Genomic DNA, 16,304 nt, shown 5'->3' with positions numbered 1-16,304 from the left:
GATTGGGCAGAAGTCGAAGGCGGGGGCCTTGACAGCCCGATCCCCGGACACTGAGAAGTGTCCGGGGAATCTGCTAAGACTGCTGCCCCCGCGACCCAAATTACGGATAAGCGGGAGAAGATGAAATGAAATGAAATATATCAATTTAAATAAACTAATTTATCCTAATAATCTTATAGAATATTTATCCTATTAATCTGTTAAATAAACTTATTTATTCCATAAAAATGATAGAATATCAATTCTGTTAATGTTTTCTCAGTCAGTTTTTTGAAATTCCGCATTAGCATGTGAAACAGCGATTTCTTGCAACTTCTGAAAAGCTTTTAAAATTGATATAATGGATATTTTGAAATACAGTAGCATTATATGCCATAATTTCAAAATCTCCAGTCAAAAATCATACACTATATGGAAACACGATTAATCATGTAATATGTGGTTGCCTGCTATTGAGCTCTTATTGAGAGTAATTAATCTTGTCACATTCTTGGGTGAACCTGCTGTGGATTTGAACACAATCAATCATGGTTTCTCGACATTGTCATAACTTTGAAATAATTATATTCTAGACCAGGCATCAGATTATAAAATACACCTGTAAGTCTGGGGTTACATAACTTACATTAACTCTTATCTAATACATCCCAAAGGCATTTCATATTCAGTGGCATTTTTTTAGTGATTGAATTTCTCAGAGAGAATATGATCTGCTTTACAACGTGTGTGTGTGTGTGTGTGTGGGTGTGTGTGTGTGTGTGTGTGTGTGTGTGTGCGTGTGCCCAGTTTAATCGGTTGGAGCATCTGAATTGTGGTAGACATGGCTTAGACTGAAACCCACGTATAATACACATCTAGATCCGAGTCTGCGTGTTCTCAGGGTGGTGAATCCTGAATATTACAAAGACGTCTACTGTACCATCTGTCGCTGGCCTCTTAGCTGATGAAATTGAAATATTTACCAATTCTGATTCAAAATGGCTTAAACATTTTACCTTTGTGATATGTCGCTTGGAGGCAGAAGTAACGTGAATATTAAGTGTGTTGCATTAACATGAGAGCAACTGTTGTGGTTTGATTGTTTTTGACCCATTTTTTTTCAAACACCGGTAGCAGAGACAGCTCTCATTACGCCATGTTTACCTTTCGACCAGCCCTGCAAATGGCACCTTTATTACACTAATTCCATGTGAGTTATAGTTAAAGCAAACATAGAAAGAGCAGATACGCATTCAAATACGCAAACGCCTTATCGGACGCATTTCCTTTTTTTTTTTTTTTTCGAAGAATCAACATTCGTTTACAGCTGGGTGTAAATCTTTTCCCAGTGCATAAGAGATGACAAGAAGTTGTGAGGAAATTGTCTGTGTTTTTTTTTTTTTTTTGGGTTTGGTGTCAGGAACAAACTGCTCTGTTTCCTTGGTGACTTTTTAAATCCACCATTTTTTTTTTATGCAGCAGCAGCAAATATTGAATATGAAAGAAGCAGCACAGACTTGTTTATCACAGGGGGAGAATTCTGATATACAGGCATATTTCAGCATTAAATCCTTTTAAACATATATATATTGACTCATTTTGAAAGCAATTTTTAAAGCACATACTGTTGAATCAGGACAAAACAGGATCTGTATGTACATATTTATTTACATCATCACTTCAGAGAGTACAGCCATTCAACAACAAAAAAACAAAAAACATTGCACACATCCTCAGATTTACATATTTTTTTTTTTTTTTATGAAATACAGTTTTATTAGATTGAAGATCAATAAATAAATGCATCAGTAATAAATAAATAATCGGCATTGAATTCGCCTTCTTATCGGGATGTGAGTGTATACAAAATACAAAATATTTAATGGGCTTATGCTTGTTTGCATATCCAAAATGTTGATGATTGCTCCTGGAATGTTTCTTGTGGTAATGGTGGCAGTGCTACCAAAGTCCTTATCCATGGCTTTCTTTTTCATCCTAATAATCTTCTTCCAATCTAGGCTGCTATGATTTATGGTCAGAAGCCACCATCTTCTTTTACTTCTTCCCCAATCACAGTCCTGCTTTCCTAAATCAGGAACAGCACAGGGGCCATCTAAAAAAAAGGCTGGACTCCTGTCCATTAGAGTTTCAGCATTTCATCTTTTTTCCCTTTAGCTTCTAAGCTGCTCAGGCTTTCTTGGTAGCAGCTTTGGCTTTCTTTTTGGTTAGCTGGCTCACCAGGTCACGGTAAGCACTGGAGCGCAGGAATCGTGGGTAGCAGTCCTTTTCCATGAGGATGTAGATCAGATACTGTGCTTGATCGAAGGAGGTTGCTGTAGGGTATTTGACGTTGGCTTGGGTAATGTCTCGAGTCTCGTGGTCTATGTTCACCTGATTAAAAGAATATAGTGAGCTGGTGCATTGGAATACAATTATGCCATCTTATATATAGTATATAGATTATACAGAAATCTGCACAATAATCACCTCTCTTGGAGCTTTACTTCCGATGAACTCATTGTAAATCCTCTGAGCTTTGGCGTGTAGTTTGGGTTCGGACTTTGTGTTTTTGTAATCCTTGCAAGCCAGGTAGAAGGCGATGTTCTCCTCGCTAAATTCAGACACCAGGAAAGATCTAAAGGCATACAGTCCATCTGTCGAAAAGAAGAAAAAAAGATTACTTGTATAACATGCTGCATTAACATTTCAACATCCTACCCAGACTACGCACATCTGTGCACTACACTGCCACAACCATGATTGTAATATTATTTAAATAATCTACACTCCGATAAACCCAGCATCATCCCCTTGTCCTGTTTAGCTCTGTCATTTTACTAATTCACTCGAAGGTCATTTAATCCTTTTTTTGAGCAATCCTGTTTGTAGGTCACTTACGTTTGCTACATAACAGATTTTCAAAAGACTCCTTCCACATCAAGCATTCCTCCAAGGTCAGTCTGCAGAAAGAGACATAATAGCCAGGTCACTACATGCACACACACCCTTCACGTCCTCGTTTATACAGAACACACCTTATAATAAGTGAAACACAACAATCAATATGCAATGTGACACCCACCTTGGTTTTCTAAGCTTGTAAGCATAGCACAGAATCTTCCAGTCATGCTTCTGCAGAAAGCTGCTCATGCGTGCTTTTAACCCTTTAGCCCTGCAGGGTAGACATGAACATTCCGTTATATAATACGAATACACATACACCGTCTGCACTTATGCAAGATGTATTTACAAAAAGAAAAGTGTAATATTGAGAGTTGAGGATGAATTCTATACCTTTCCAGGCAGTTATTTGGCAGTGCTGCTAGTCCTCTGCACATTGTGTGTCCAAGGATGATTGAAATATCCAGATAAATGTTGTGGGAGTTTATCAGCAGTGTGACAACGGAGGAGCAGCTGGGAGTTTATATAGAGCAGGAAGCAAATCGTCATCTTTGCTCTCAACCACTCACACTGCAGCTTTCAGTGCCTGTCTTTCTCTCTCTCTCTCACTTGCTTACTCTCTATCTTTCTTTCTGACTGTATCCTGTGTGTTTGTGTGTGTGTGTGTTGTAAAAATGGGAAAAAATGCAACATCTAAGATTCTAGTAGCAAACTTGTTTAACATTTCATGGGGGTAAGAAGAAAATATGTGTTATTTTCTAAAATCTATTTACTATTTACAGTTCAGAATGATGCAGACTGGAAAGAGAGAGAGAGAGAGAGAGAGAGAGAGAGAGAGAGAGAGAGAGAGAGAGAGAGAGAGAGAGAGAGAGAGAGAGAGAAAGGAAGGGAGAGAGAGAGAGAGAGAGAGAGAGAGAGAGAGAGAGAGAGAGAGAGAGAGAGAGATTAAAATGTACTTTGTCTGCTAAGTGTTAAGTGTAGAATGCATTCTATTAAATGTATTGCCATTGAAATATATTAAAGCAATACATTTGAGAAATGTATATTTTATATTTAGTCACGTTCAGTCTATAAAAAAAGGAATAAAACACAACAATCAACAAGAAAGTGTTCAGATGATGCACCTCTTTTTTACTCTTACCACCCTAAAACTGATTATTATTTCCAATTACAATGTATTCTGAGGGAAGCTGTGTCGTCTAGACTTAAGTCTAGTAATAAAAGGACAACTGTTCACATAAAGAATATACATTTCTACCTGAGTATACCCTTTGGCTGAGCACAAATCCCACCAAATCTCCACAAATCAAGTGGAACATCTTCCCAGAAGAGTGGAAGCTATTATAACAGCAGATGAGGACTCATTGTGCTATGGTAGGTTCAAAAAGCACAATGAATCTTATGAGCAGGTGTGCACACACTTTTTTCCTTGTATAAAACAGAAATGCAAAATAAAGATACAACACTGCTCTGTAACTTATCCCATTATTTTTCAGCATGGAACAGAATTGGGGGATAAGATGTGTATAATTTGATTAACTCACAACATGGAACATTTGATTAACTTTATTGTGTGACAGTTAAAAGGAGTTCTGGAAATCCCACCTACATCCTGTGATGTCACTAGTCACAAAACTTCATTGGTTTGAAGCACACTTTAATGTGCAGCAAATGAATTATGTAGGGATAAATGCTTTTCTAAGGATGGAGCACTTCTGCAGATGTTGGCCTTGAGATATCTGCAATGTGTGTCACTGTCTGGAAACTCTTTATCGTGTACTAGGCGGACTGCAGAGCGGTAAAATAACCCCGTTGTTTCCTCTTTCTAAGACACCGTTTCTTATCTTGAGGTAACATGCCCTAGAACAGGACAATCACCCTAACACACTGAAGTCATGTTGAGGAAAAATGAGAGGAGGTTTTTTCTGCTTATGCCCTCAAAACAAGATTGGACTGGACCACCAACAGGTTCTCTGCCGCTGCTGGAAATGGGGATGGCACTTTTGAAAGATGAAATATTAAAGAAAAGAGATTATTCGGTGCATGTGAGGATAAACCTGATGTGTCCTCATCTCTACGATTTAGATCATTTAAACAGCCATGCTGCCAGATTACTGAATAGCATCAGTTTTGTAAAACTGTTTGATTATGTACTGTGGGCCATCCTTCAGTTCAAATCAGTTCAGGTTTCCAGTTTGCAAAATGTATTCGCAAATATACAATTGGTTTGGTTGCATATGTATTTATGCAAATGTAAATATTCTGCAAATCTCGCAGAATCAGCACTCAATGTGCAACTCAAAGTTTTAATCAATAAAACAATAGATAGAGTTCATCAGTGTGTAATTAAAATTTAAAAAGGACCTCAATACACCCAGAAGGCACCAGAATATCTCCCACGCCGCAGATCATCTCCCAGGATCCAGAGTATCTTCCAGTCCACAAAGAATCTCCTACTGTAGATCACAGAGATTCAATGACTATTAGTCAATAACTAGATATATGGGCATTAGTCAAAGAAGCAGCCAAGAGGACAAGGATACTTGTGAAGAGTATCTCTGGAACTATTTACCAGACAACAATAGACTGGCCATTACCGAATATGAGGCTTAATGGTAAGAGAAGAAGCCATTAGTGGTAATAATCCGTATGGAAACATGCAAGAACAAGTTTCTCTGGATTTAGGAGACTAATTTGTAACTCGTTTGTGTCAGCCTATGGCACGAAACACACTATTTTATTATGTAATATTCTGTGATGTAGAAGTGTAAACTGCAGAATCAGTTTACACTTAGTAGTCTGTAAATCCATATTTTGAATAGAGATGTCAGTACTATGTTCTCATTAAGCAAGCATAGTATTGTTTGAAATATGTGCTGTTAAAAATAACAATTTTGAAACAGAACACTGTTTGTTCTTGGGGCTGCACGTAGGCCTTGCCATTTCCCAATCTTGTGAGATTTATGCCCGCAGCACAGTCTGATTTTAGATAAACTTTATATAACTGAATATTTTTAAATGGTCCTCTTGAGCTTATACAACACAAAACAATAAAGCTCTTTCTCACTGCTCCAAGTGAGTTATGTTTTAGACTTCAGGTCTGTGACATATTTAATTAATTTCCTGAAGTGGGTTATTTAAAGTTGGATGTTTTTATGTCTATCATTTCTTGTTTCAATCATTTGCTTGTTGAATGAACCAGGAGTCGAGCATGAGCCTGTAATACAATTGTTATGTCAATAATTGTCTTATTGTACTACATATTGTGCAACAAACCAATCAGGTACTCAGGACAGTGCATGACAAGAGAACAGATCACAAACAGAATAGAGAAGCAAAGGTCAAACAATGAATAGAAAGCACAAATCCAACTATATTAAATCAAACAAGTATAGAAAAAGGGATACTGACATCTTTATTTGTGAAAGTGCGTCACTGTGCTTATATATTTCACTGTATTATAAACTCATTTTAGGTGTACAATGTATACTATAAGTTCACACACTCCTGTTAAAATGGCAGAATTTTGTGATGTAATAAAAAAAAAAAAAATCAAAAAATGTATATTGAATTATTTATTTTTCTAATTTAACTTGGGTTTGGATATTTTAAATATCCATTGTACACAAAAAATGTCTTTATTGTAACCCTTTCCGCTTCAGGGGCGCTGTATCATGGCTGAACCTGTACCTTGACTGCAACTTCATTACTAACTTAAATGTGCAAAGAAAGAATTTGACTGTGCTGTAATGCATATGTGACAAGTTAAAGCCTGTCTTTTTAAGCCTATTAAGCCTATTTATATACAGTATGTTGTTGAAGCACATTTTGATTTTATTACAGCGTTTTGAGTAAGCATTCGTCTTAATATTGCAATATTTTCAGATCTTTCTTGCAAAAACACATAGATACAACAATTTGAAGAGCATCTCCTGTGCATAGCCCCATTTACTGTCACACTAAAAACCTTTAGTTAGTTTCACGTCTGGGTTGTTTGTGTCTAGACAAGTGAAGAATAGATATCCTGGCAGACTCCCTGGTAAATTTTTACCTTGTCTTTTAATACATTTTGTAGAGACATCATGTTCTTGGTGATGTGACTGGTGCTCCATTTTCTCATTTTTTTAAAGGCTGTATGATGTTCTATGGTATTGTATCTAATGGTTTGAAAAACCTTTTATACCCTTCTCCTGATTGATACCTTTCAAAACTTGAGAAACCATTTTATGCTTTGTAAGCTCTTTGCAAACCATGGCTTACCAGGTGAATAAAACCAAGCAGATGTAAAGGAAATCCTACAGAAATAGCTATTCTATAATTCATTCTTTTGTGTATATATACAAATTTAAAACTTTATTCGTTTTAAAATTAATAATCCTTTAATTATGACTTTTCTATGAAATTTTTAATACTCTAATCAACATAGGCATGGACAAATATGGATGCTTTATGCAAATGTATGTTTATTATTAATGAAACCAAACTCATCGGATAGCATGAAGACAAAATATTCTTGTAAAAGTTTTAAAGTGATCAGGTTGTTTTAAATTATGTAAATCATCAGAACACCAAACTGAACTTTTTTTATGTTTCCACATGGATGTTTTAAATTGCTAATTATATATATACACGCATACACCGATGGGAAATAACATTAAGACCGGTGAGTGAATAACACTGATTATCCCTTCATCATGGTAACAAGCTAGTGCACTCTTAGTGCCGGTCCCAAGCCCAGATAAATGGGAAGGGTTGCGTTAGGAAGGGCATCCAGCGTAAAACATGTGCCAAATCAAATATGCGGATCACGAAAGAGAATTTCATACCGGGTTGGTCGAGACCCGGGTTAACCACGACCGCCACAGGTATCGTTAGCCAACAGGGTACCGGTGGAAATTGGGCTACTGTTGGCTGAAGGAGGAAAAGGAGAGAAAGAAGAAGACTACAGAGGCGGCAAGATAAGGAGAAGTGTAGGAGGGTGGAGGTTCGGGTTGGTACTTTAAATGTTGGTACTATGACGGGTAAAGGGAGAGAGATAGCTGATATGATGGAAAGGAGAAAGGTCGATATTTTCTGTGTTCAGGAGACCAAGTGGAAAGGGAGTAAGGCCAGGAACATTGGACGTGGGTTTAAACTGTTCTATCATGGTGTGGATGGAAAGAGAAATGGTGTAGGTGTGATCCTGAAAGAAGAGTTTATTAAGAGTGAAGTGAGGTGAAGAGAGTTTCTGATAGGGTGATGAACGTGAAGCTGCAAGTTGAAGGTGTGATGATAAATGTCATCAGTGCTTATGCTCCACAAGTGGGCTGTGAGATAGAGGAGAAGGAAATTCTGGAGTGAGTTAGATGAAGTGGTAGATGGTGTATCTAGGAATAAAATATTGCTGATTGGGGCAGATTAAATAGGCATGTTGGTGAAGGGAACAGATTTGATGAGGATGTGATGGGTAGGTATGGCTTTAAGGAGAGGAATGTGGAAGGGCAGATGGTGGTAGATTTTGCCAAAAGGATGGAAATGGCAGTGGTGAACATGTATTTTAAGAAGAAGGAGGATCATAGGGTGACGTATAAGAGTGGAGGAAGGTGCACACAGGTGGATTATGTTCTATGTAGGAGATGCAACCTGAAGTAGATTGGAGACTGTAAGATGTTGGCAGGGGACAGTGTAGCTAGACAGCATCGGATGGTGATCTGTAGGATGGTTTTGGTGGTGAAGAAGAAGAGGAGAAGAGTGAGGACTGAAAGAAGAATGAGATGGTGGAAACTGAAGGAGGAAGACTGTAGTGTGAGATTTAGGGAAGAGGACAGACAGGGGCTCATTGGTGCTAGATGATTGGGCAACAACTGCAGAAGTGATAAGGGAGACAGCTAGAAAAGTAGCATATGAGGAGCTGTATGAGAAGTTGCACACTAAGGAAGGACAAAAGGATTTGTACTGATTGTCCAGGCAAAGGGACTAAACTGGGAAGGATGAGCTGCAAGTTGGAGTAATAAAAGATGTAAATGGAAATGTGTTGACTAGTGAGGAGAGTGTGTTGAGGAGAAGGAGGGAGTATTTTGGATGGTGTGGAGATGGTAAAGCAGGAAGTGGATAGGATTATTAAGGAGGAAATGAGAGCAGCAATTAGGAGGATGAAGAGTAGAAGTCGGTTGGACAAAATGACATACCATTAGAAGCATGGAGATGTTTAGGAGAGATGGCAGTGGAGTTTTTACCAAGATTGTTTAACAGGATTTTGGAAGGTGAGAGGATGCCTGAGGAATGGAGAAGAAGTGTGCTGGTACCGATCTTTAAGATTAAGGGAGATGTGCAGACCTGCAGTAACTACACAGGAATAAAGTTGATCAGTCACACCATGAAGTTATGCGAAAGAGTAGTGGAAGCCAGGCTGAGAGAAGAGGTGACTGTGAGCAGCATTATTGTTTCATGCTAAGGAAGAGCACAACAGACGCATTATTTGCTTTGAGAATGTTGATGGAGAAGTATAGAGAATGTAAGAAGGAGTTGCATTGTGTGTTTGTGGATTTAGAGAAAGCGTACGACAGGGTGCCGAGGGAGGAGTTGTGGTATTGTATGAGGAAGTCAGGTGTGTCAGAGAAGTATGTTATGGTGGTGCAGGACATGTATGAGGACAGTGTGACGGCAGTGAAGTGTGCAGTAGGAACGACAGACTGATTCAAGGTAGAGGTTACATGTTACACCAAGGATCATTAATGCGCATCGGGAGGGAAGGCTAGTCCGTGTGGTCCGATCCAAGTTAATACTGTTAATGCTATAAGGGTCAGGAGTGTTTTGGCTGAAAAAGTGGAACAACACAATTTAAGGCAGGTGGTAATGTTATTCCTGAGCAGTATAAATACAACCAGGCCATTGTAACTTTAGAATTTTCCCCCTAAAATGTTGAATGGTTATTCACTTTAAAATACTGTATAAAAAAAGTTCACATCAAGATTGTTAAATGAATGGTAGCTCAGTGGTTAGGGCCCTGGGTTACTGATTGGAAGGGTAATGTTCAAGTTCCGGTATTGTCAAGCTGCTACTTTTGGGGCAATGCCCTAAACCCTTAGTGCTCTAGAGGTGCTGTATCCTCTATGTCTGACCCCAGTTTCCTAACATTGCTGCGATGTGTGAAGAATTTTTTTTTACTGTGCTCAATGTAACAAGCGTAACATGTAACAAGTATAAAAGCACCTTTCAAACACCACCTTAAATTATTTGTGGGTTTAATTTTTTTCTTACATCAGCCCTGCTAACACGGTTGTGTAAACTTTTTTATGTTTATTATACATCAGGTTCATCAATTTTCCCAAATATTATTTTGAATCACTTTTCAGCGCACTGGATGTGGACATTATATAATGTTACTGATTAAAATACCTAACCAAACCCTCTATATGTTCAATACAGTACAATGTCAACTATAGAGTTAATTTAACAAATTTATATTTGGTGTAAATTCAAAGATGCAGAAATAGGCACATCATAACAGTCAGCTTATTTTTCTGCCATGCCTCTTGTTTCCTAGCAATGTGGAAAAAAAACAGCTGAGTGCTAAGCCCTAGCTCAAGGTCACTGTCTGCTCTAATGCCTGTTAAATGGTGTGAATTAGCGGAGAAAGAAGGTGAGCGAAAGCGCATCCGGGAATCAGCTGTTTAAGGCAGCAATGATTCCCAGCATGGTTGTTTGGAGAGTGTTGGTTTGGGGCTACCCCAGGAGCAAGTGAATGTCCAGTGAATGTTTTAAACAGAGAATGATTACAATAAGTACAAATTAGTATCATTGTTTCCTTTTACTTACTCAATGTATGCATTATTACAGTATAAGAATAATTTTTAGATATTTATCTTAAAAATTAGGATACATATCCCAAAATCTTACATGATTGCCTTTTAAAAAAAATAAAAACGGGATTCAGGACTGGTTATTTCCTGGAAGCCCCTTCAATGGGCCACAACAAATACGAAATTTGTGTGTAAATGCTTTCATAAGTTAAATGCAATTAAAACCTCAGTTTTCTTCTTTGTACTTATGTGTACATGATCATTATTCACCCAAAATATTAAAAAGTGCATTTATGACACAGATGCATTACATGTCTTGTTAGGTTCTTAATGCTTCAGCAATCCAGCAGGGTCACTGCAGTGCATCAGCTACCATGGACACACATGCTTACTTTCATTTATATGTTTCCATGAACTTTACCATTTTCTTCCATTAATTAAGATTAGACAAGCTATACTTATTTGTTAAAATATATGGGTATTAATTTAAAAATCATCTTTATTGCCAAGTATCATGGGTTGCATATACAAGGAATTTGTCATGGTACATAAAAATATGAATATATGGATTATTAATATATATATATATATATATATATATATATATATATATATATATATATATATATATATATATATATATATATATATATAATATATTAATATAATATAAATTAATGAAGATTTTAAATATACAATTTGTGCATGGTATGTAAATTGAGTATAATTCACATAGGATCTGGGATTGTGGGTTTGAGTCTGCACCACAACAGGCTGCCACTCTTGGGCCCTTGAGCAAGAATATGGGAAAACAGTGTGAGGTTTAAATTAATTTTAGTGTTTGTGGAGGCAGATCAAAGGTAATTGTTGATGAGGTCAGTTGCAGGTGCTCTTCACCCTCCTGCCATTAGGGAAGCGGTTCCAAAGCATTCGGGCCGCCATATCCAGACTGTGTTACAGTTTCTTCCCTCAAGCCATCAGGCTTTTCAACATAGAACTGAACTGAACTGAACTGAACTCACACACACACACACACACGCACACACACAAAACTGTGTGACTAATCTGTACAACCCGGACTCAACACACACTCGTACTCACTTTGCACTCTCATGACTTCAGTACCACTCACATTACATCACTTCATTACCAAAAACTGTTTACATGCCGTTTTTTGCACATCTTTGCGGAATTGCTGCTATTGCCCTTTAGCGTAACATTTTGTTGTGCTACTGTTTACTTTCTGTTCATTTTGTCTCTTTACAACAGGTTTACTGGCGAAGCTATTTTGTGTTTTGTGTATTTGTCTTGCACTGCCTTGTGTTGTCTTGCACTGTCTTGTGTTGTCTTTGCACTGTTTGCACTAGGTTGCACACACATGCACATAAGGTGCATGTGTGTGCACTAGGTTGCACACATGCACCTTATGTGGCGAGGACAATTACTATTCCATAGCCCTGTGTTTTCTGGTTTCTGTGATTGTTGTTGTATGTAGCATCAGGGTTCTGGAGGAACATTGTTTAATTTCACTGTGTACTGCGTCAGCTACAGTGAGGAAAATAAATATTTGAACACCCTGCTATTTTGCAAGTTCTCCCACTTAGAAATCATGGAGGGGTCTGAAATTGTCATCGTAGGTGCATGTCCACTGTGAGAGACATAATAAAAAAAAACAAATCCAGAAATCACAATGTATGATTTTTTAGCTATTTATTTGTATGATACAGCTGCAAAAAAAGTATTTGAACACCTGAGAAAGTCAATGTTAATATTTGGTACAGTAGCCTTTGTTTGCAATTACAGAGGTCAAACGTTTCCTGTAGTTTTTCAGCAGGTTTGCACACACTGCAGGAGGGATTTTGGCCCACTCCTCCACACAGATCTTCTCTAGATCAGTCAGGTTTCTGACCTGTCGCTGAGAAACACGGAGTTTGAGCTCCCTCCAAAGATTCTCTATTAGGTTTAGGTCTGGGGACTGGCTAGGCAACGCCAGAACCTTGATATGCTTCTTACATAGCCACTCCCTGGTTATCCTGGCTGTATGCTTCGGGTCATTGTCATGTTGGAAGACCCAGCATCGACCCATCTTCAATGCTCTAACTGAGGGAAGGAGGTTGTTCCCCAAAATCTCGCAATACATGGCCACGGTCATCCTCTCCTTAATACAGTGCAGTCGCCCTGTCCCATGTGCAGAAAAACACCCCCAAAGCATGATGCTACCACCCCCATGCTTCACAGTAGGGATGGTGTTCTTGGGATAGTACTCATCATTCTTCTTCCTCCAAACACATTTAGTGGAATTATGACCCAAAAGTTCTTTTTTGGTCTCATCTGACCACATGACTTTCTCCCATGACTTCTCTGGATCATCCAAATGGTCATTGGCAAACTTAAGACGTGCCTGGACATGTGCTGGTTTAAGCAGGGGAACCTTCCGTGCTATGCATGATTTCAAACCATGACGTCTTAGTGTATTACCGAAAGTAACCTTGGAAACGGTGGTCCCAGCTCTTTTCAGGTCATTGACCAGCTCCTCCCGTGTAGTTCTGGGCTGATTTCTCACCTTCCTTAGGATCATTGAGACCCCACGAGGTGAGATCTTGCATGGAGCCCCAGTCCGAGGGAGATTGACAGTCATGTTTAGCTTCTTCCATTTTCTAATGATTGCTCCAACAGTGGACCTTTTTTCACCAAGCTGCTTGGCAATTTCCCCGTAGCCCTTTCCAGCCTTGTGGAGGTGTACAATTTTGTCTCTAGTGTCTTTGGAGAGCTCTTTGGTCTTTGCCATGCTAGTAGTTGGATTCTTACTGATTGTATGGGGTGGACAGGTGTCTTTATGCAGTAGGCTTATGATAGATGATGTCTCTCACAGTGGACATGAACCTACGATGACAATTTCAGACCTCTCCATGATTTCTAAGTGGGAGAACTTGCAAAATAGCAGGGTGTGTTTAAATACTTATTTTCCTAACTGTATATATGGTTGAAATGATAATAAAAGCTTCTTGACTTGACTTGAGATAGGGTGAAGCTGTTTTTCTCTCCTGATATACCACAGCCTCTTGCCAGAGGTGAGTGACTCAAAAAGTCTATGTTCAGGGTGAGAGGAGCTGCCTGCTTCAGGGTTCTGGAAGTGTGCAGGTCCTGTGAAGCTGGAAGATTGCAGCCAATCACCTTCTCAGCAGAGTGGATGACACACTTCAGTCAGCCTTTGTCTTTAGCATCGTACCAGATGGTGATAGAGGAAGTGAGTATTTACTCAGTGATGGATGTGAAGAGGTGCACTATCATTTAATTTGGTAGGTTCCTCAGCTGTTGCACAAATACAACCTCTGATGCCTTTTTTTAGTCAAAGTGCTGATGTTAAGGTCCCACTTAAGGTCCTGAGAGATGATGGTTCCCCCGGAAGCAGAAGGAGTTGACAGTGTCAACAGCAGAGTCACACAGTATAACAGGGAAGGTGGGGCTGGGTCATACATTTGTATGTGAAAATAAAATAAATAAAACTTGGCAGCATTGCCATAAATAAAATACCAGTTACTCTGGCCTGTAAAGCAATATGAAACCTATTTATTGAGGCTCACATGAAAGCAACAGCACACATCCCACAAGCTGAATGAATTGTTATTGATTCTAAATTACCTTTGTAAATGCTGCAATTCCAGTTATGACCCACTGACATAAACATTATACCCACTGGCCTCATTTCTTCATTTTGCTCATCATCAGAGGTGAACCTGATGGCCTGTGGGGATTTTGGAAAAGCCACTATTAAGCAATGTGAACAGTTTACTTCCTGGCTGCACTCAGGGCACTTAATGTGCTTACTATCAGCAGTCAGGCTTAGCAACCAAGCGAGGGATCTTCCCAGGGGCAGAGCTGTGAATTGCACACTCACATGTGAAAGGTAATAAATTACAATGTTCATGAAATGTGTGAGGCACTGACATATAACAAAACCCAACATAACGCTTTGAAAAAAGGATCAAACTACATCAGAGAAAAGGGTTAATTGCTAAACCAAAGTAAAACCACACTGCTTTTCGACTTATATTTTTCCCATCTGTATTTATTGATTGTTGTGTCAAAATCCCATCCATATTTTAGACACATACCAGATCAATAAAAGAATAAAAGGGCTAGATAATTGTGTTTTACTGGAGGTTATCAGATAGGTTGGAAAGTGGAAAAGTTTCAATAAAGCATAAATATGTGATGAACAAGGTATTGTGCGTCACATGCTGAAAAGACCTTGATCAAATTTATATGTATAGCCCTATTAAAAAATTTACATTGTTTACACAGCAACATTACAGATATTCTGCTGTAGCTTTAAATCCTAATTAAAAAAACAGAGTTGACTGCCACACACAAAAAGGGCAATTTAAGGAAGAAACCTGGAGAGCAAACAGACTCAAAAAGTGATACTGGATAGTGTGACTAAAAATCCTAACTGTCTAAAAAAAACAAGCTCAACTACACGAGTCCTGGTTTTTTTTATATTTACGATCAGGCTTGTACATCAATATTCAGCAAATGTTTTAGCCTATTTTCATGTTTGTTTTCATGACATAAGTTGTTCTTATTAAATCATGATGTTGAGGATTTAGTAAAGGGGAATTTTTTTTATTGGTAACTACAGTATGCCACTGCATCTGTCTGAATAGAACAAGAAACTAAAATAAATGCACATGGACACTTTATTTAAATGTAGTTTGTTCAAGAGAATGTGCAATTACTCAATATTTTTCATATAGATATAAAGTAAATAAATAAACACAACAATCAAATTACCCTCATGACCCCAACTGAAAACTCCTAGGCTGAGAAATCCTGCTTTATGACACTAAACCTTCTAATGGCTTCCTAAAAACCCTGGGATGGATTCAAGGCAGTCTTTATGATTGTAGCTGCACAAATATACAGTTTTTAAAACTAAAGCAAGTTTTGGGGAAGTGCAGATTTTTCCATTAGCACTACCCAAAGATGAGACATAAGTACCCTTTTAAACCACTGTGGGATAAGTGCATGCCTATTATCTCTCTCTAGCTCTCTCTCTGCCAAAAATACATACAACTACACATGCATACATCCTAATCTAATGTATTGCCAGTGCCTGATTCTGACACATTCCTTCAACTGTGGTTCTTTTTGACATACATAAATACCTGATTCATGCTTATATCTCTTGGACTTTACTCTCTACTGCATAGGATGCTCCCATATGGATACCCTAAATATACTTATCTATTAACTGTCACACAAAAGAGAATTCATTCTTTTTTCTATATTGTTCCTCCCAAGAGTTTTCCCTCATGGTGTCTCAGGGAGATTTTTCTTGCTACGATCACTTTTAAATTGCTTAATAAAAATCTACCTATAAGCCTAAACCCAGGTTACTATAAATCTATACAGTGAGAAAAATAAGTATTTGAACATCCTGCTATTTTGCAAGTTCTCCCACTTAGAAATCATGGAGGGGTCTGAAATTGTCATCGTAGGTGCATGTCCAATGTGAGAGACATAATCTAAAAAAAAAATCCAGAAATCACAATGTATGATTTTTTAACTATTTATTTGTATGATACAGCTGCAAATAAGTATTTGAACACCCGAGAAATATTTGGTACAGTAGCCTTTGTT

The 16,304-nt window shown here is 38.2% G+C and overlaps 1 protein-coding gene across 1 annotated transcript; it reads right to left on the bottom strand.

Annotated features, from left to right (window-relative positions):
• Positions 1-1,625: 1,625 nt before the first annotated feature.
• On the bottom strand, positions 1,626-3,372 carry rgs16 (regulator of G protein signaling 16). The gene is made up of 5 exons (XM_083567828.1): positions 3,274-3,372; positions 3,062-3,151; positions 2,878-2,939; positions 2,467-2,633; positions 1,626-2,370 (listed from the first exon to the last, which is right to left on the bottom strand). Exons 1-5 carry the CDS (start codon positions 3,315-3,317, stop codon positions 2,167-2,169), a joined length of 567 nt encoding a protein of 188 aa, XP_083423954.1. The 5' UTR covers positions 3,318-3,372; the 3' UTR covers positions 1,626-2,166.
• Between the last annotated feature and the right edge of the window lie 12,932 nt (positions 3,373-16,304).

This window comes from Silurus aristotelis (assembly GCF_946808225.1).
Source record: "Silurus aristotelis genome assembly, chromosome: 2".
Lineage (NCBI taxonomy): Eukaryota > Metazoa > Chordata > Actinopteri > Siluriformes > Siluridae > Silurus > Silurus aristotelis.
The sequence above is the reverse complement of the archived record's forward strand: the minus strand, read 5'-3'. Positions and strand labels throughout refer to the sequence as shown.